The following is a 20,594-nucleotide window of genomic DNA, read 5'->3' on the forward strand; positions in this document are numbered from 1 at the left end:
TTTTCTGAGATATGTAGGAAAGAAGGCACTTAAGGAAGATCGGAGAGGAGAGCTAATGCCAGTGATAATAGAAAGGAAGGCGACGGTGAAGACCGATAGAAAGTAGTGGCAAGGAGAGCGGGGAGAAGATGGACATCTCTCTTTTTCGGAGATCTGTAAGAAGGAAAGTACCTAAGAGAGATTTGAGAAAGAAAATCGATATCGGTGACGATGAGGAGGAAGGTGACTGCGGAGACCGACGGGAGGTGATAGTGAAGAGAGCAGGGCAAAGAGTCTGGAGCTTCCGATCCGATTGGGACTCGTAAGAACAAAAATAGTAGAGGAAACATTAGAAAAAAATATAGAAAAAATTAATAAAAATAAAAAAAATATGAAAAATTTAAAAGAAAAGACCTTTTCTGACAGATTGTTTAATTTTTTTTTTTTTCTCTTTTTTTTTCTTTTCATTTTTTTCTCTTTTTCAAAGACCTATAAGAAGGAAAGTATCTCAGGGAAATTGAAAGAGAGGGTCGATGCAGGTGATGATGAGAAAAAAAGTGACTGTAAAGACTCATGGGAGATAGTGACGAGGAGAGCAGGGAGGGTTTGGAAAGATTTGAGAAGCTCGAGAGTAGGGAGGTGGCGGTGATAGCTCGAAAAGTTTTGAAGAAAAAACAATCAGGAAGATTTGGGAAAGGTTGAAGAAAAAAAAAATAAAATAAAAAAATTATCTGGAAGCCCCAAGCCCGACGCATTGAGAGGCCACTGGCTTCGTCTTTAATGCACCGTATAAATGCCATGGACATGTTTGTATGGGGACTTAACTACGTCCGCGACATATATTGATTAGCATCACCTAGTTTTTCTTGTGTTATATCAAGCTTGATTTGATGGCTTATAGAGTATAAGTAATGCAAGGAAATTGTAAAACATCTCATGCGGTACATGACTTGATCACACACACGACACAAATGAAGGCATTGAAGCTCTGTTAACGACATTCAGTGAAACAACAAATTTAATTGGTCACCCAACGGGCTTGAGCATTGCTTGTACGCTTTTCCTTTTTTTTTTTTTTTTTTTTTTTTTTTTTGTGCTTGCTTCGATTTTTGCAGAGCCAGAGTGGCGGACCCCGAGGAAATGGCACCTTATACTGGAAGGAAATTATGGATCAAGGAGACAAAGTGAGTGGAAGAAATGAGAGGCACAAGATAGCACGATGGCTAGAGATTGCTGTGATTTTTGGCTCAATCTGACGTCCGGTCAGCCTGATCTCATGCACTGGTGAACCCTTGTCTGGCCCAACGAGGATAGTTAAGACTTGTGATTGGGTTTTGGTACGCCAGGGAGCCCCCTTGGCAACTACAAACACTGAAATACCAGGACCAGAATATCTCGCGAGGACTACAACAACAGTGGTGACAATTAGAATTCCCCTGTTAAACAAGTAAATAAGTCACCAACACTTACAGTCTTATTATGTGGATTACAATTCTACTTGGAGAAGGGGGAAAAAAAAAATTGAGCCAAGGTGCTTGGCTTCAAAATTTATAAAATAAATACAAAAAACAAAGAACATCGGATACTCTTTTCTAGAAGTATTTGTTTTAAAAACATTTTTGCTTCGGCTGACTAATTGATACATAACATGTTTTATTTTTTTGATGAGAAGGTTGCGGAAGATTTTGGAGAGCGGAGGTTCATAATTGGTGGGTCGGCGTAGGGACCTTCCAGCAAACCTTTGGCAATGAAGCGGTGAGCAGCTTCGGTATAGTGAACTCCATCCCAACTTGCATATGTTTCGGGATCATGGCACACGGTTGCGTTCGATGTGCCGCACCTCGCATCCATGTTGACATTATATTTGCTGCGATCCCCGCAACAAGCTTTCATAGCCCCGTGGGTAAATCCTGCACCAATCAAATAAGTTAGGATGGTCTCTCTTGCACGCTACAAACAATTTGTTGGGCTAAAACACTAAAAATGCAAATAGGACTACATACCAAGGAGATGTCCCTTTTAGGTTTAAAAGCCTAAGGACTAAGGAGTTACCTTTCCTTACTTTCTTTTTTTAATAAAAATAAGTCATCTAGTTTAATATCTTCTAAGCTACTTGCATCTTGGAATGTATCGTTCTTAAAGTTCACTCTTCATTGAACCAAACAAAAATAATTCTTGGAAACATATCGTATTTGCAAGCTTGGAAGGAATTTTTTTCCTTTTATTATAGGGTTATAAATAACTCAGTTGGGCTTGTAACTTGATCAGGTCTCAATCATTTTAGCAGTCAATAATTAGACTTGATCCAAAAAATTGGGCCGACTGACCCAACCCAACCCAACCCATCTGAGCCCATATATCATGGAAGTCCAATTTAGATCAACAAAAACTAGCTCATTCTAAATATATTTTTCAATTCATTGAACGGACTCTCATTTTAACTAATTCCTCTCTATTCATCTAAATAAATCCATCTCCTGTCTCCTACTGTCACTTAATTATACTTAAAAACTTCATTACATATTTTGGCGGATTTTCTTATACTATTCTCAAATATATCAACATATATTTTGAAAATTGTAGTTTGTAAATTTAAAGCTAAAGAATGATCAATCTCTTTGATAAAATCAAAAAAATGAATAAAAATTCATCTTTAAATTATGTCTATTTTTATTGAAAACTTTTAGTAATTTATATTTTAATTATCAACTATTGTATTTTAAGTTATAAAATAATAGCTAAATGCTTGATCCAAATATCTAGCCTAACTCGGTAACAACACGAACTTAAATATTACTAGTTGTGTCAGATTCATACTTGACGTTAACTCGAGCCAACCCAATCAATTAATAGGTTATATCAATTCAAAATCGAGATCTAAACATAAAATCAGATTATGTTGGGATCAAATATGCGTCGATCCAACTTGACCCCTCAACAACCCCACTTAATTTAGCTGTGAATGACATAACGTAACTACTAAAAAAAAGTTAACGTCTATTTGAGAATTCAACTATTGAAGAAAATGATTGATGCCTAGGTATCACCATATATCTCTATGTCAAGAAAAGGAAGAATATGCAAAAACTATGCTTTTTAGCTATGGTGTCACCCTTCTTCCTCAAAAAGCTATAGAGGAAAACTTAGAACTCTCCACCCTTGCAAGGAAACTAAAAAGCTATGGCGGCACCTTTTCTTCCTCAAAAAGCTATGAAGGAAAGCATAGTACTCTCCACCCTCGCAAGGAAAGTAGGAAACTGTCCCGTTATGGTAGGTGGGGACAACCGCATGTGATGTTATTTTCCACAACGTATGACATTCGGGACTTTTTGATTTCATACAGCTTGTTGTCGCATCATTTCTACGTCTACAATTATTGATATGTTTTTATCTTCTTGAATCTTTTCCTATATTATCTGGTGGTACTTTTTTTTTTTTTGGGGTTAGGTTATCTGGTGGTACTTTGGTAGACATGGAAAGCATGAAACCTTATCTATTTTGGCCATGATGTCTTAATTTGTGGTATGTTCCGAAAGTTGGTACCAACTTGAAATTGGTCTGCAGTGGATCATAAGGCAATTACTGCCACCCAGCGGGAAGTCTATCCCCCAAAGTTTTGCGCTGAGGATGTTGATCGAATCCTCATGATCCATGAGGGTGTCGATCGAATCACAAAATGCATTTTTTTTTTCCCGTGAAGCGTGATTTCGCTGGTCATACATCCTGTATTTTATAGTAAGTAAAACGTTCATCTAATTGTTGAAAAATGATAGAATAGATGTCTAAGCTCATCCAATAAGATGCAACGATGTTATTCATGAAAATAACCGTTAGATGTACCTAATAATTCAATTTTTAAGAAAAAGAATAAAAAGGAAAAGGATAGGAGGAGCCTCTAGGCCCCATATCATCTATTAAATATAGGAAAGTTTTGTAATATATTACGTTACAAGATTTGTCTATAATCTATGTTATATCATGGGATTCTATGAGCTTTCCAACTTGGTATGTGAATATTTGTTTTTTGTTTTTTCATGAATATATTTATACGAGAATGGTTAAATTTTACTCGATTTAGCCCCAAACAAATTTGTAATGATGCAGGCAGTCCCAATCGGTGTACCATGTGGTCCATGTCACGTGATACACGCTACACGCATACTAGGCAGTAGGTAGCCAGAAAGGTAATCATGTCCAAACCCCAAGTAACGAGCTCGCAAAATTCAAAACGGAAATCTAGACCGTAAAACTTACCAAATTTATTAGGAGAGAAATTAAATCGAATTGCTGCACCATAGTAATCCGCATAGACAATCCTCGTCCATGGGTACATCTTCTGGAGCTTCTCCAATTCCATCCGGAGCTTTTCATTGTGGTGCCAAGCCAAACTGTTAAATTTCCTGATGCATCCGCTCCGGTGGCCGTAATCCTCCTTCTGACCGGTACCATACAGCTTCATGTACAACGGGAAGCATCCTATGGGAAAAACCCCCGGCACCACCAGATCCACCGCCCCGTGGTTTATCAACCTCTGCATAGTTCAAATTTGATGAACCAAACAACCACGATTAATCCATTGCCAAAATTACATCTAGATGGAGTAATTAATTAAGCCATAGTCTATGCTTCACCCTTACCTCCACACCCTTTATAATGCCTCCGACGATTATGTTCACGTTGGCCCTCACGTCTTGGATGTCCCTGCCGGCGAAGAAGAAGGCGTTGTAATCGTTTCCTCCGAACTCGCCGACGACAAAGAGGCATCTACTGAAGTAGTCCTTGCATTCTGCATCCAGTTTAGATATAATTTTGTCAAATCTGAGGATCGAGAAGAACTCAAAGATGCAATTGGTAGCAGAGAGGTTTTATGGACAACAACCTTCCGGTGAGCTGCAGAGAGAGGGCTTCATGTCCTCGAACCAATCGACCTGGTCGCCGAGGGAACCGTTGACCCATACGGTGCTGTCGAGGCCCCTCTCGTGGAAGTAGCCGAAGCTCATAGCCGTGCCTCCGGTGATGCCAAAATTGGCTCCCTGATGGAAGTCGGTGTTGTGAGCTTTAGATGGGGGAAGCAGTGGGAGCCCAAAGGCCTCGGCTAAATGATTAGAACACACAAAACAAAAGATTAGCAATTGGTTTCGTGACAATCATTTGAGCCTAAAGAAAAATATAATTATGAGAGGGGTAGAGTTGGAGTATATACTGATGAAGTCTATCACCAGGCGTCCGTCGGAGCAGCGGCCGGTGGGGCGGCGAAAGAAGGTCATGCCATAAGGGGGATGGGTGGTGGAGAGGATGGGATTGGGCCCATTGACGAGGTGGTTACCGGTGTCGGCGAGCGAGTCGCCGAAGCTAAAGATGGCGGTGTAAGGTTCGGAGACGGAGAAGGAAAGATGGAGACAGGAGAAGAGGAGGAAGAGGAGGATTGAGGGATTCATGGTGAGGGAGGAGTAAACGCAGGGCAATCGTGGAGACGGTTGAGCCAGGCTGGGGGACTAGCTCTTATAGCGCTCCGCGGGTTTTGTTCCAATGTGTATTTTTTATTCCCACCAACTCAAGTTCCAACTTTACTTCCAGTTGTACCGAAAAAAAAACAAAGAAAACGTAGCTCCTAACCAATAATTTCCCCTTGATTAATCCCACGTTTCCACCAAACCTTAGTTTAGAAACTCCGGCAGGTAACGACCGAGGAGGTCGCCAGTTGTCATAGTGATTTAACTACAAGCTTGCTTGAGAGTTAGGGACTCTACGAATCACATGCTCCACAGCTTAACCGGCGAAGTACTTGACTCGATCGCCGCCACTTACGACCCCCCCAATTTTTTTTTCCTTCTTTTGGGGGAGAAAATGATGGTTGACTAATCAAACTTCAATTTTTTGAAAAGGACAGTATAAACTTTAATCGTTAGTAAATATATTATTGCTGCTAAATCTGTATTGAGAATCTGAGGACGGTTTGTTTATGACCGAGGTGAGATCCAGGCTTGAAAGTTGGGATGGGAAATTGGTGGAAAAGATTGATAGCAACTGAATCCGAGCTCAAATAGTTTACTTGGCATCATCTGATCGTTCTGAAAATAGGAAGGAAGGTCTGCTTGTCAAAATTTATTGAGCAAGATCTTTCCATGCTTAGGCCAATCAAATTTTACAAAAACAGACAAAAATTTAAAAATGACAAAATTTTAAGAACGAGAATGGGTGAAAAAATATATTTGGAGATCTCTCCACCATCTTCTCACAGAGAATAAGATTGGTGCCCATTACCAAGATTGGCAGAATGTGTATTGACTGTTCTTTAATGGTTTATACATTCCATATGTGGGGGATAATAACTGCTCTAATCATACAATAATGACCAAACTGCCTAAAAGGATGGTAGCCACTCTTAAATTGGTGGGATTGTGGTCATGCCTTCAATAGGCATTAACCATCTTTAAATATGTTTGAATCGGATATACATGGCTCTTCTCCATTTTCTTATCAATTGGATCAAACCGGTATTACAGCCAATACCCAGATCATGTTAACTTCAGTTAACAATGGGATGATGTTGACTTCAGCCAAAGCTGAGGTCAGGTTAATTTCAGCCGATACCAAGATCAAGTTGACTTCAGCCAATACCAAAGTTAGGTTGATGAATATTTACCACATCATAGGTAATCAACAAACATATGACCAAACATACATGAAAAAGCGAGAAAAAAAAAAGAAGTTGAAGTTTTTTAGGCTGCTAGGATTTGGATTTGAAAACAGATGAGTTGTACTACAGGTGCAAACTTGAACTACTCGTAAGCTATTCGAGCTCAAACTTAATCCAACATCGACTAGATTTAGTTATTATTGAGCTTGAATAATTCGAATAGTTTTTCGAGTCAAACTTGAGTAGTGGGATATTCGGCTCAAAAATTCACGAACCTATTCAAATTTATATATTTTTTTATAATATTATTTTTTATTTATAATAAATATATTAATATATATACTATTAATAGGATATGGTTCAATTTCGAGCTCAATCAATCTCAAATCAAATTTCGAGTTTAAATATTTTAAATCAAGTTGAGCTCGAGCTTCCAACTACTCGATTCGACTCGGCTCAATTGCCCCTCTAAATTGGACCACTCACTTGCTTGAACCTAGCACGATATTTCTTTCAAGCTTTGGATGGAATCTAAGCCCGAAATAATTAACCAATCTTAATCTTGCTTGAGCCCCGCACGAATTATTTATCAAGCTTTGGATGGGATCTAAGCGTGCAATAATTAACCAGTCCTGACCTATGCCTAAAATAAACCTAACCCAATTCAAACATGAATGATCTTGTCCCGAATAAACCTGAGTTTACCTTGATCCAAATAAATCGAGATATCCAAAGAGGTCAACGGGGATGGTGGTGCCAGAGTTATAATAGTGAAGGTCGTGGAACTGGAGGAGGAAGACCAGGGCGGACTCGCTCTCGAGGAAACAGTGAAGGTCAACAGGCCATGAGTTGATGTGGGCCTAATGCTATGGGCTAGGCATGGAGTATGGGCTTCAAAGCCTGGCCAAGGCGAGGCATGCCAGAGGTGGGTTAAGAAACAGTCATCCCAGGCCCGACCCAAATTCTTTTGGTCCAAGCTCAAACCCCAGCATAGCGGACTTTGTGTCGGCCTAGGCCTATGTACAGTTTTAGTCCTCCTTGGCAAAACTAATAGGCTTCCAGAATACAACAGGTCTTACAGAACACAACAGATCAAGTTTTGATTAGGGTGAACAAGTTTTGATTGCGTAGGAGATGAACATAGATTTTCCTTGTCATCCAGTTCACGAGGGCCTTTGATTTTGAAGCAAAGAGAAGGGCCGTGTAGTAATTCACAGGCATCCTATTCGGCCTTATTAGTAGTAAATCATGCACCCAAGCTTTAGACAATGGATCTTGGAATCCTTTGTTGATAACGTGTCCTTGCTCAATTTTTAGTTTTAATCTTTGAAAAAAAAAAAAAGATGCTCTTCTTTCGATTCAGTAGACTGAAGATTTTTCTTTGCAAGCAAAACAACTTTGTTTCATTTTTCCCTGACAAATAATGTCAATATTTTATCAGCAATGGCCCCACTTTTAATTTTATAAGATCATTAGGCATATGCTCTTTGTTGTGGGCACATTATTTTAGCCAACGTACACTTGATGATAACGGTTGCAAAATAATATGAGTCCTGCACGCTTCAAAAAAATTGTGTAAATTGTTCAAAATAATATAAGTCCAACCTTTTTGACTGCCGGCTTTCTAATACTAATTTTACGATGCAAGAGAAATGTTAGCATCAGCTATCCTACAACATCTTTGTTCCTAAAGCTGCGGCGAAACCACGGAAATACGTTTTCGGTCCGAGTACGGCAAATGAAACGTCAACAAGGCTATCCTTTTGGTTTTATTAGGCTTTCTACAGTTTCACGGAGATATTTTGGGGAGATTATTGCGGACAAATTTCTCCAATTCCAAAGAATTTTCTACTTGTTGTACGATCCATTTTCCACACAGCTAAACCAAGGTTTTTGAATGATAGCTAGACTAAGGTTTTTAAATCTCAATATATTAGTTATCCATGTGAATCACTGAGATCAAGATAAAGAGATACTTTGGTTTACCTGAGCCGTATAGCGAGGGAAAAAATTAGAGAGAATGAAGATCTTCATTTTTTTTTTTTCCTTTTTCATTAGGAACGATTTAGAAAACCACATATTATAATCGGTATATAAGATAAAAATATTGATTAGATTCCATGTCAATCACAACCGCCCCATGTTAGACATTTATCTTTTCTTAAATTGGGATCCAACTTGTTTCAATTTTGTTTGAGCATGAGATCTCCTTTACATATGCATATTCGACATTCATAAGGCATTACAATTGCCATAAAATCTTATTTTGTAAAACCTCAAATAATGTATTTAAGTACCGGTTTCAAGATTTATTAGTCACAAAATCTACTTCAAAATAAAAATTTCAAAATATTAATTGATTTCAATATATCTTATCGGGGGATGCCTGATATTGATATAAAGGAAGATCTCAGCCAAAATGAAAATCTTAAAGTAGACCTAATTTTTATATCAATTTGTTAGTTTTCTATGCTTACATACATCAGTAAACAATCGAATATAAAATGGCATAAAATTTTCAGCCAGTAGGTAATGAATAAAGAACTTCCGTACATACTCTCAACTCTCTAATATCAATCTCTCAATAAGAAATACACATCCCTCATAAAATCTCTTAAAATCCTTAAAGAGACACTCCAGCTGCTGCAAACTCTACCGTCACATTGTAGAGTTCGTCGCAAGCTTTTTATAAAGCTCAAGAACCCCTAAAAAGGATAAAAAACCATCAAGATACACTCACTTAAATTGGAACCACTCTCAGCTGTCCAATCGCCATTCTGATGCATAGATACCGTTGATCGCCGCCTTTCTTTCGCTGGCCTACGCATTGGATCCAGTCTCCACAATAATCCTAGCACGCCCTTAATGCCAACCATCCGATCGCGGCGATCGGATGGTCCAGATGCCTCCTGCCTTAGTGCTCTGGTCCAGCACTAGTTTAGCCTCGATTCGGGCTGGTTCAGCCCAATTCACATCGGTTCAGGGCTGGTTCACAATAGTTCAAGGTTGATTCAGCTAATTTTTTATCGGTTCTACATAGGTTTTTCATCGGTTCTTCACTAGTTCCATCCAAGTTTGGCCGATTTAGCTCCAAATTAATCGGTTCACCTCCGATTCAAATCCAATTGAGCTCAATCTTGTGATTTCTCTATCAATTCTTGAGTCTTGGACTTCCATCAACACCGCTGCAGTAGTCTTCATTCGATCTTTGAGTCATGGACAATCTCTGACTTGATATCCCAATTCACCACATCAGTAGCATCTGATCTTGCTCAAATCCCTTCATTTAGACTTGGACCGCCTACCATGCGATCTTTTGCCGTTTCATCCTCTGCCACCGCCACGTCCAATCACCACCAAAGCCGAGTCACTGTCTGAACTCGAGGTTCGATTCTCTTACTTGAGAATCTCATTTTGAAGAAGTGCAGAAGTGACCTCATCTATCTTGATGATGCTCTTCTCCACAACATGAGTAGTCACTAAAGACTCAAATGAAGGGGGAAGCAACGAAAGTAAGACCAATGTCTTGATCTTCTCCTCAACCTTCTCACCAAAATGGAGAAGATCAGTGAGGATCTTCTGTAAGTTGCTGAGATGCTCTAGCATGCTCTATCCATCGCTCATCCGTAGCTAGTAGAACTACTTCCGAAGGAAGAAAGCATTGGTGTGAGTCTTCGTCATGTACATCTGAGTTTCGATCATATCGCTGTTGGAGAAATCTTGCTAAGCACATGGATCACCATATCATCCGTTAAGTACAAGCGGATCGTACTTATCATCTGCATCTGGAGCCACTTCCAATCCTTCTCCTCCATGGTGGTCGGCTTTTCCTTATATAAGAGAGCATCAATTAACCCTTACTAGATGAGCACATCCTTTATCCTTGCTTACCATAGGAAGAAATTACTCTTTCCATCATACCAATCGATCTTTACCTTGATTGAGTATGTTTTCTCCATCTTCTCCAACTTTGATCAATACCGCCACAATCCGAACAACTCCATACTCTGATACCACTTGATGGAGAATCTTTTATGAGTGCGGAATACAAATCTCCGCTCAAGATCACAGTGCCAATGATAATGTCAATACCAAAAGAGAAAGAATGAAGAAAGAAGTATAAAACACAATCAAATAATATGGATCAACTCAAAGCTTATCTCCACATGGCATAAACTTCACTATGAGAGAAATCCACTAATACAAGAGAAGATCACACATTCTTAACTCTGATACATCAATCTCTCAATAAGAAGCACACATTCCTCACAAAATCTCTCAAAACCCTCAAAGAGACCCTCCAACCGTCGCAAACTCCATCACCACATTGTAGAGCTCGTTGCAAGCTTTTTACGGAGCTCAAGAACACATAGAACGAATAAGAAACCATCAAGATACACTCACTTGAACCAAAACCACTCTCAACCATCCGATCGCCGTTCTGATGTACAGATAATGTTGATCACCACCTTTCTTCCACTGACCCGTGCATCGAATCCAATCTCCACAGTAACTCTAGTGTGCCCTAAATGCCAGCTATCTGATCATGCCGATCGGACGGTCCAGATGCCTCCCGCCTTAGCCCTCTACTCCAGCATCGATTCATTCTTGATTCAGACTGGTTCAGCCTGGTTCAACCTTGATTCGGACTGGTTCAGCTCGATTCACATCGATCAGTGTCAGTTCACCGCGGTTCAGGGTGATTCAGCTAATTTTCAACCAGTTCTACACTGGTTCTTTATCGGTTCATTTTCAAATGTGACCGATTCAGCTCCAAATTAAAGGGTTCACCTTCGGTTCAAATCTAATTGAGCTTAATCATATGATTTCTTCATCAATTATTGGGTCTTGAACTTTCATTAACCAATCAAAATTGAATTTGAGATGTCAAATCCAACAGTGATCGCATCTGATTTTTGTATTCCTCCCTTCTCTGATTGCGGTCCTTTTTCTGAAGACGGCCTTCCTTTCCTTCATGCGTGTTTCATGCGCTTAGACTCTCATAACAAGATCTTAACTGCATGCCAGATTTGTTTTGGGTTCTGGCAGGAGCTTTTTTGCATCAAAAAAATTGGCTCAAAAGAAAAAGAAAAAAAAAAAAGCAAGAAGAAGCTTAGATGCAAGCATAAGGTATCAAATAACTAAACTAATATCTTTACGACAATATAATGTGAATTCCTGCAATGTACCAGCGTGCGAGTTGCGTCCGACCGTCCACTTTTTCCCTTCGTTTCCTCCCCACTCCCCCATTATAAGTTTTCATTACAAGAGCAAAGATTCGAGTCCATTTTCTAACATTTATTTAATATATTTTTATATTTTTTATTAAAATATATAGAAGATTAAAAATTTATATGCTTCTTTTAGTATCTATTCACTATTTATTCATATAAATTTTATTATTAATTAAAAATAAAATAACGCGTGTGATATTCTAGTTTTCCACATACAATACAACGCCATGTGCAATGAGCCCAGACTTTCCTGACAACCTGAACAATTTACACGTTATTGGTTAAATGAATTCCATTCTCAGTGAACGAATTAAAAAAAAAAAATTACTAGATAGATTTGAACAAAACCTATATCAATAAATAAAAGAAGATTAATAACTGGGGATGCTTCTCCGAGATCGAGCAACTCTTATTGTTTTCCCCTGATGGGTTGGCATGTTGATCCCATGCGACCTCAAAGCTAGCTGCTCATGATGGGTGGATTGGCGTAGGGACCCCTCAGCAAGCCCGTGGCGATGTAGCGATTAGCGGCTTCGGTAAAATGGATTCCATCCCAACTCGCAAATGTGGAGGGATTCTGGCATACGTTCGACCCCTTTTGACCGCACCTGCGGTCTAGATTGACGTTGTAAGGGCCACCTCCCCCACAACAAGCCTTCAGAGCCCCATTGGTAAATCCTGCATCAATTATTGTACAAGAGTCAGAAAGGAATATCTTTTTTTTTCTTTTGGGTAGAAAGAAAGGAATATCTTTGCACTATACAAACATGCTTTGCTTGGGAGACTCAAAAGTAACATTTATTTACATAAGAGGATTCCCTTTTTAAATGTCCAAGTTCATGGGACAAAGACTTATCTATCTAGCATTCAACAACTTTATTACCATCAATTTATTTTAAATTATGTTCTTCATCTGTAAATTGAGAAACTTATCCGAAGCTGATGGACTGTGGAGGGTTCAGAGGAGTCCTCTGTATTCATTGATGGTAAAAATGGTATAACAAAAAAAAAGCCAAGACTACGTAACTTCGTGTCCAAATATATCTAAGAGTTAAGATGAATGTAGAAATTTTTTTTTTTTTTAATCATCGATGAACATGTCTGTATGGAATATGTCTAGAGAGATGCATGTATGCTCACTGGTCTAGGATGACGGCCAGACCTAACCGAGACCACTATTTTTCACTGCTGGACCACATAGGCCAATTTAACTGGGTGTCAGGATCAGGTAGACCTGACCCCTCTGCACGCCTCGCACCCCTTATAAAAAAGACCTCCATTCTTTTGGTTTTTTGCGCCTACGTTCGGGCAAACGCCCTTTTCTCGGCTAAAATAATGTTGATTTGAGAACCCAAGGAACTTGGTTGCCAGGATTTTTAGCATTTTGGTTCTTGTCTGGATGGGGCCCTTGCAAAGTTGGTATTATGACAAGTAGTACTGCGATGAGGACCATTGTGAGGAAAAAAAAAAAATGTCAAGAATCTTTCTTTCTGCAAGAAATAAACAAATCCGGACTGCTGGGGACCATGAGCACATGACGGTCACATGCATAACACAGAGAGTTTTAAGCTGCTCTGCTCCTCGTAAAAGTCGTCATCATGTCATGCAATTGTCTTTTTTTTTTTTTTTTTTGGTAGTATGCAATTGTCTCTTTCATTGGCTGTATATAGACTTGGATTCGGCGTTCTTCCGAGACACAATTGTACCAAACCGGGCAGACAAGGACCCAATGTAATTAATAGCTATGTACGTCGTGTGAGCTGCTGTAAACCAAAACCTGCTCCCACTAAATGAGATCTCGCCATGACATCAGTTTTATACTTTTGGTTGGCATGGTCACATCATATCTAGTGATCTAATTTGTTACGCTAGAACCAAATGGGAGCTTGCCACGATCATGAAAAGGGAATAATGTGGAAACTATGGAGGAAAAAACTCACCATATTTTAGCGGATTCATCACAAAATGCATGGCTGCATTATAGAAATCTGCATACATGATCCTCGTCTGCGGGTATCTTTGCTGGAGATAACGCAGTTTCATCTTTAACACTTGATTGTGGTAGAAGGCCACACGGTTGTACTTCGTCAAGCATCCGAACCGGTTGTAGTCATTTTTGTTATTACTTTTGTACAGCTGCAGGTACAGTGGAAAGCATCCGATGGGTAGAATTCCAGGCACCACCAGATCCACAGCCCCATTGCCGATCAATCTCTGTATACAAATTCAACAAACACTTGAACAAAATTAAAGCAAGCAATAGTGATTGCATTGCTTGGTGATCAAGATGTGATATTCTTTACGTTTGGAAGTCATCTACCTCGAGACCCTTTACAATGCCATTAACGATTTTGGGCGCATTTGCTCTCACTTCAGCCATGCTTCTGCCCGAGAACAAGAAAGCACTGTAATCATTCCCTCCAAACTCTCCAACGACGAAGAGAGATTTGCCGACGTAGTTCTTGCAGGCTGCGTTTCATTTCCATGTTTATGATTTTCTCAGTGAAGAGAGCTCAAATACGCAAAATTGGTGAAAGAAATTTCACGAGTCATCACCTTGGGGCGTGCCGCAGAGGGAAGGCTTCATATGCTCGAACCACGAGATCTGGGTGTCCAAGGAACCGTTGGTAAATATAGATTTTGCGATACCTCTTCGCTGGAAGAAACTGTAGTCCAGTACTGTGCCGCCGGTGGTAGCGAAATTTGCTCCTCTACGGAAGTCCTGGCCAGGCTTCAAAGATGGTGGAGGCAGCGGCAGCCCAAACGCCTCGGCTACATGATTAGACCAAAAACCAAGTTTATAATCAGTGACCAACCATCACAGTCGGTCTCAATAAGCTAAATTAGAAATTTTAGATTTAAAACCAAATAAGTAGAGCAAGTTGCAAAGAGGGAGGTTTATCCTCCGGTTAAGAGGAGGTTTTGCCATCATTTTTTTTTAAAAGAATTAGAAGAAGAAGAAAAAAAATAGATAAGAGGGAGAACTTTTAAGTATACCAAGGAAGTCGATGAACAAGCGTCCATCAGAACATCGGCCGGTGGGTTTGTGGAAGAAGGTCATGCCATAAGGCCACTTGGCCGTGAGATAAAGGCTGGGGTTTTTGACAATGAGGTTACCGGCATCAGAAAGGGAGTCCCCAAAGCTAAAAATTGCATCATAGCTTTGGGCACAGTAGCAAAGATGGAAGCATGAGAAGAGGAGAGAGAGTAGGAGCGAAGGCTTCATGGCAACAGAGGAGGATGGGACAAGCTTTCTCAACAATGTTGTGGTAGGCCTGGGGTGTCCTTTTTATAGCGTTTTTCCTGTCCTACATGTCCTCCCCTCTGCACCTTTTTCTTTATTCCCACCGCCTTGGCTTGGAAAACTCCTGTCGGCGAAGCTGGCGGATCAAGTTACCATCTTGAAGCATTTAATAGATGTCTTATATCAAAAAATGAATTAAATAGATTTCCCCTCACCTGCGCAACGGCTAAAAACATGCAAAAACGGTAAAATTTTGCCCATACTCCGAAGGACCATTTAGTAATTTAGTCATGACCGATCTCAAAATTTGGGCTTAGATTTTCAGAGACGGACGTTAGGCAGGAGTCTGAGTCTCTTTGATTTCTTTTGCTTGGATCCTCCAAAGCTATATCTGTAAGCTTCAGAAGGTGTCAGGATCATTTTCGAATCTTTATTCTCTAGCTTTCGCGATCTGATCAGTTTTTAGGAGGTTGCATCACATGCTAACGTGTGGGCGGTGGTATGCTAGTTGGCTGCGAATATATCTCACCTTGATGGACGCAATATTTTAAGCAAAAGGTTACGGCAGCAGATAGCTCTCGCTGACGAGTCAAAATGAGGCTGCTCTTCCACGGCCCCGATGATTGCCTGCCTTCTGTGTGATTTCGTGATGATTCGACCGTGGAGCAGGGCCCACACGGTATAGGCAGAACTAGAGACAAACACCATGACGGTTCAGTCTTGGATTCACGAAGCCTGGTTGCACATTGGATTTCTCATGCACAACCACTCATCCCCAGCTACTGTCGCACCAATGACTCACCGACGTATGAGCATTTTCATGTTTGCGGACTTGCAGCCTCATTTAGATTTTGAAGAGCAAACTTTGACATGCCAACAGGCAGCCGTGGAAGAGTTGGGATCCTTTGAGGAATGTGTTTTGCACCTCATCGAGCAAGCTGTATACTACTTGACGACCATAACGTTATTCAATCATATGGATGGACGGTGTTGCTGCAGCTTTTCTGGCTTGGATCGGTTTGACAAGAGGCAGATGGCGATAGCAAGATAGCGATACCAGTATTTATAAAACAAGTTCTGGATCAAAGTTGATTCTGATGGAAATCTTTTAATGCTCAGTAGAAGTGTGGAATAAATGAAAAGAAGTAAGCGAGAAGGATATATATATATATATATATATATATATATAAAAGTGTGTGTGCGCGCGCGCATCAGCTTACTTTGAGGATCTCCTGTGGATCTTCATTTATATATGGAGGTTTGAGGGGCCATGGTTAAGGCAGGAGTACGGAGGCACTACTCATACCTTATTGGATGCGATATGCCTAATATCACTTGTCTGATTTGGCAGGATGGAGGAGTAGTTCACTGCCTTATCTACTTGCTGTTAGATATTTACAATGATTATGTGATTTAGAAATCCATACAGGACTGAAGGTCAACTTTGCCCGTTATATTGACTAAGATCGACCTCCGATGATACATTGAGTCAGTTAGGTTCAGAGATCAGCCCATCCAAAATTAGCATCATTGTAATTGGTCCGAAACAGAATTTTTTTATCTCCATAACAGTTGCCCTTCACTTTCAAGTCCGAACTTAGATCAAGTCAAATAAAAGAGTGTAGAGCAAGTCGGCCTCTTTAGTCTTTGATCTTTTGCCTAGCTCCCCAAGATCTTTAGATTCTCTACTATAATGCCCTCCAGTGGTTTTTATCATCCTAGCTGCTAGTCAGCTCTCCGTGGGTTCTTCTTGCTTAGATAACTCTAGTAGTTAAGGTGGTCCCAACTGAGCCTTATGCTGCTCCCTCCTATGTCTAAGGAACTTATCCAGTTGTCTGATACTAAATAAACTCCTCAATCTTATTTTGGAGCTAGATACATTCTTTGGTATTGTAGCCATAGTCGCGGTGATAAAGATAGTACTTGTTCGGATCATGCCGATCTGGCCTGGCCTGCATCCTCCATACGCTAGGTCATTACTCTTTTATTTCTATTAATGTCTATGCCCTAAGGGCGTTTAAAGGGTGTAATTGGTAAATCTTCTTGACGGCAACATATTCCGCCAACCCTCGAAAGAACTCTTGGGTCGTTGGTTCTGCGGAGGAGTTCTGGATCATTGACATCAAGGTGGAGTCTCAGGTCATTATCGACCCTTCCAATGATCTTCTTGCCTTGAAGATGCCTTCTTTTCTTCTTCTTTCTTTTCTTCGGCTGCAACATCAATCAAGGTCCCATACAACTTGTAGGCTTCCTCGATGTTAGCATACTTATCTGCTCATGCTAACATCTCGATGAAGTCTTTAGGATACCTTTTCTCTTCGATGAGAATAGGGACGAACACTTGAAGTCCGCCTTTTAGGACGGTCAAGACGATCGATTGATCTAGATCGTGCACCTCAAGAATAGCTATGTTGAAATGACTCACAAAAGATCAGAGGGATTATCCTTCGCTTTGCTTAAGATTGACAAAAAAATCAGGTCCCCGATGTTGTCCTTCTATTGCTTATAAAATGAGCAACAAACAACCTACTGAGTTAGTCGAACGAGTAGATAGAGCCCGGCTTTAAGCTTAAATACTTGTATTGAGCTATCTTTTTTAGGATGGAGAGGAAGGCTCCATATAAGATCCTATCAATTGCCCCATACAAAAGCATCATAGCGTCGAAGTTTTCTAGATGATCTATCAAGTTAGTAGTCCCATCGTAGGCTTCTAACTGCGGCATCTTGAAATAACTGGAGATTGGGTCATACATGATCCTAATACTGAAAGGTGAGTCGATATTGAAATCAAATCCATCATTTTGAACTAAGACTTGATTATGCAATGCTTTGATTCGCTAGTTCATTTATTGAAGCCTATGGTCGACATCAGTGTCTCAGACCGTATAGGCTTCTGAGTGCCATGATAGAGATTGGCTCGAGGTGGAGCCCTTTCTAGAATGGGGGATTGGAGATCATCTCCTTCCCCATTCAATACTCCTAGGCCAACTGAGTCGAATCTGCCTTCCTTGCTCTAGGCTATGCGGGGGAGGTTGAGATGGTTCCAACTGTAGTGCATCCTACGGTGTGAGGTTGGTTTACTACATTACTTGGACCGTCATGGTTAATGCTTATACCTATTTAATTAATAGACTAAATTGATCGAGATCTACCCCCACAGTCGATTGGAGTGGAGGAGGTGGAGCTTGCGGCTGCTAGGCTTAGTGTGGGTGTTGGTCGGGTTTTCAACTAGCCTAGATGTGGCGGTGATGGCACGGTGTGATGAGGTTCCTTTACACGGTGTCATGATTTTTGGTCTCTTACTCCTTCCTAAAAATGGGTCTGTCCCTTCTTCTATCACTAATCTGTTACTACAGGTCTCCTGGTTCAGGTTAGCTTGGCTGGAGGTAGACAATGACAACAAGACACTGGTAGTAATACCCGCAAAATAAGTTCCAAACCAAAGTTGATTTCGACGGAAATCCTTCGATGCTCAAGTTAGAAGTCTGAAATAGATGAAAAGCGGTAAACGTGAGGGATATGGTCTGCTCACCTTGAGGATCCTCTGTAGGCCTTCATTTTTAAATAGAGATTTGAGGTGTCATGAGAAAACGGCAGTGTGGGGGCACTACTCCTGTCTTATTGGATGCGATATACCCAATATCACCTATCTGATTTGGCAGGATTCAGATGGTGGTTCACTATCTTATCTGTTTGTTGTTAGTTGTTTTCAATGATCATGGGATTCAAAAATTCATGCAGGATCGAGGGTCAGCCTCGTCCGTTATATCAGCTAAGGTCGGCCTTTGGTGATATATCGGGTCGATCAGATTTGAAGACCGGGCTATCCGAAGTTACCACCACTATGATTGGTCCAAGACAGGATTTTTTTATCCCGTAACAGATGGCTATCGAACATTCAATGCATCGTGCAAAACAAGCACCGCATAAATAGAATTCAAACCCACTGTGGAGGATAAGGTTAATTGTTGGACCATGTGGCCCTATTTGCCAAGTAATCATCAGCAGGTGCCATGGAAGCCATTTCAATGACGAAGATACGGTGTCTCACAAAGTAAGTCGAGCCTCGAATAAGATTTATGCCCATAGGAGCCGTCACACCGAGTAGGTGGCCCTCACCTTTAAAACCACAACTACTTGGACGTTACCAAGCTTTTAGGCTAACATGCTCCATTTGGAACCATTCAGCCGAAAGAACATAAAGTTTTGATTGTCCGTCCCGTTGTCATGTTGGGTAAGGACATAATGTTCTCACTTGCCACAATTATTAGGATTTCAAACAATGACGACTCATTAGATTCTGATACACTATGGCCAGAGATGGGCAAATTGAAACTTTAAATCCAACCTACCCATGTTACTTTTTGAAGATTATTTGCCGTCAAATTATTTTGTTTTTCGCGGGTGCAGCCAACCACTACAGGAATCCACAGCTAATGCATTCTTATTAGCATATGCAATGCTCATGTATCCCGTTGACTATTCCTTCACTGTTTTCGCTGTTTCTTATTAATCTTTTATTTTCTTCTAAAACACAAAATAAAAGGGCCTGCGTGGAAAGACTCTGCATGATCCTCACCCGGAGAGAGTGCATGAACGGAGGAAGTTGGGGAGCGACGGAGGAGAGCGCCTCGTAGCAGGGCCCCTTCGATTTAAAACACACGCAAAAAGAAAAAAATCGTGGATCTTTTTTTAATCCAGTGGGATTGGGGTCCCGTGAACTACCGCCCACCCAACTCTCCTTTCCTGCCCCTCCATCCTCTCTCCTACTGCCTCTGTTTCTTCCCGTGAACCACCCCCCCAACCTCTCTGCCTTTTTGCTCCCCCTCCTCTTTCCCGCCCCCTACGTTTCTTCCCGTGAACAGCCCCTACCCTCCCCCCCTCCCGGCTCTCCTTCCTCTTTACCGACCGGGTCTTTGAATAAAAAGGGAGAGTTTGACCAGGAGCAGTCAGATTGAGTACAACAAGACTTGCTGTAGCTGACCCAAACTAAGCGCACTCAAGCAATAAAACCATATAGCCATGCCATTTCCGCACCTGATCTGACCTTAACTGAATCGAGCAGCGAGTCATCAAACCAGGAGAACGTAAACCGAACCATAGCAACAGCAAAAGACCCATCATGAACCAACCGCCCGTGTTGATCTGTTCCATTCACTTACCTTCTTTGCAGAAAGCCAAAAACCAAAAACCCAGAAGGATGCCACATTTCCTCAATCAGCGCCACCACGGCACCACGGGGTCTCGCCGGAACGCCCCCGGTCTCTTACAACGGTGATTTATTCGAGTGGCCACCGTTGCATGATTTTTTAATAAGGTGTCTTATACTAGGAAATTTCATAGCGCAGACACCGACAAGCATGGGTGAGCAATAACGCACCGTTAACTGTAGCAACCATCACGTCCACAGGACCACATCCAAATATTAATACACTACTCGACAAAGGATAACAAGCACGTCAAGGATCTAAATAAAAGAATGCTAAAACAAGACGCA

The 20,594-nt window shown here is 40.8% G+C and overlaps 2 protein-coding genes across 2 annotated transcripts; both read right to left on the reverse strand.

Annotated features, from left to right (window-relative positions):
- Positions 1 to 1,395: 1,395 nt before the first annotated feature.
- On the reverse strand, positions 1,396 to 5,465 carry LOC105040663 (GDSL esterase/lipase At5g45910). The gene is made up of 5 exons (XM_010917305.3): positions 5,183 to 5,465; positions 4,859 to 5,074; positions 4,617 to 4,765; positions 4,234 to 4,510; positions 1,396 to 1,889 (listed from the first exon to the last, which is right to left on the reverse strand). Exons 1-5 carry the CDS (start codon positions 5,415 to 5,417, stop codon positions 1,633 to 1,635), a joined length of 1,134 nt encoding a protein of 377 aa, XP_010915607.3. The 5' UTR covers positions 5,418 to 5,465; the 3' UTR covers positions 1,396 to 1,632.
- A 6,618-nt stretch (positions 5,466 to 12,083) lies between these two features.
- On the reverse strand, positions 12,084 to 15,129 carry LOC105040662 (GDSL esterase/lipase At5g45910). The gene is made up of 5 exons (XM_010917304.4): positions 14,851 to 15,129; positions 14,410 to 14,625; positions 14,174 to 14,322; positions 13,794 to 14,067; positions 12,084 to 12,531 (listed from the first exon to the last, which is right to left on the reverse strand). Exons 1-5 carry the CDS (start codon positions 15,077 to 15,079, stop codon positions 12,314 to 12,316), a joined length of 1,086 nt encoding a protein of 361 aa, XP_010915606.1. The 5' UTR covers positions 15,080 to 15,129; the 3' UTR covers positions 12,084 to 12,313.
- Between the last annotated feature and the right edge of the window lie 5,465 nt (positions 15,130 to 20,594).

The sequence above is a fragment of the Elaeis guineensis genome, chromosome 3 (genome assembly GCF_000442705.2).
Source record: "Elaeis guineensis isolate ETL-2024a chromosome 3, EG11, whole genome shotgun sequence".
NCBI lineage: Eukaryota > Viridiplantae > Streptophyta > Magnoliopsida > Arecales > Arecaceae > Elaeis > Elaeis guineensis.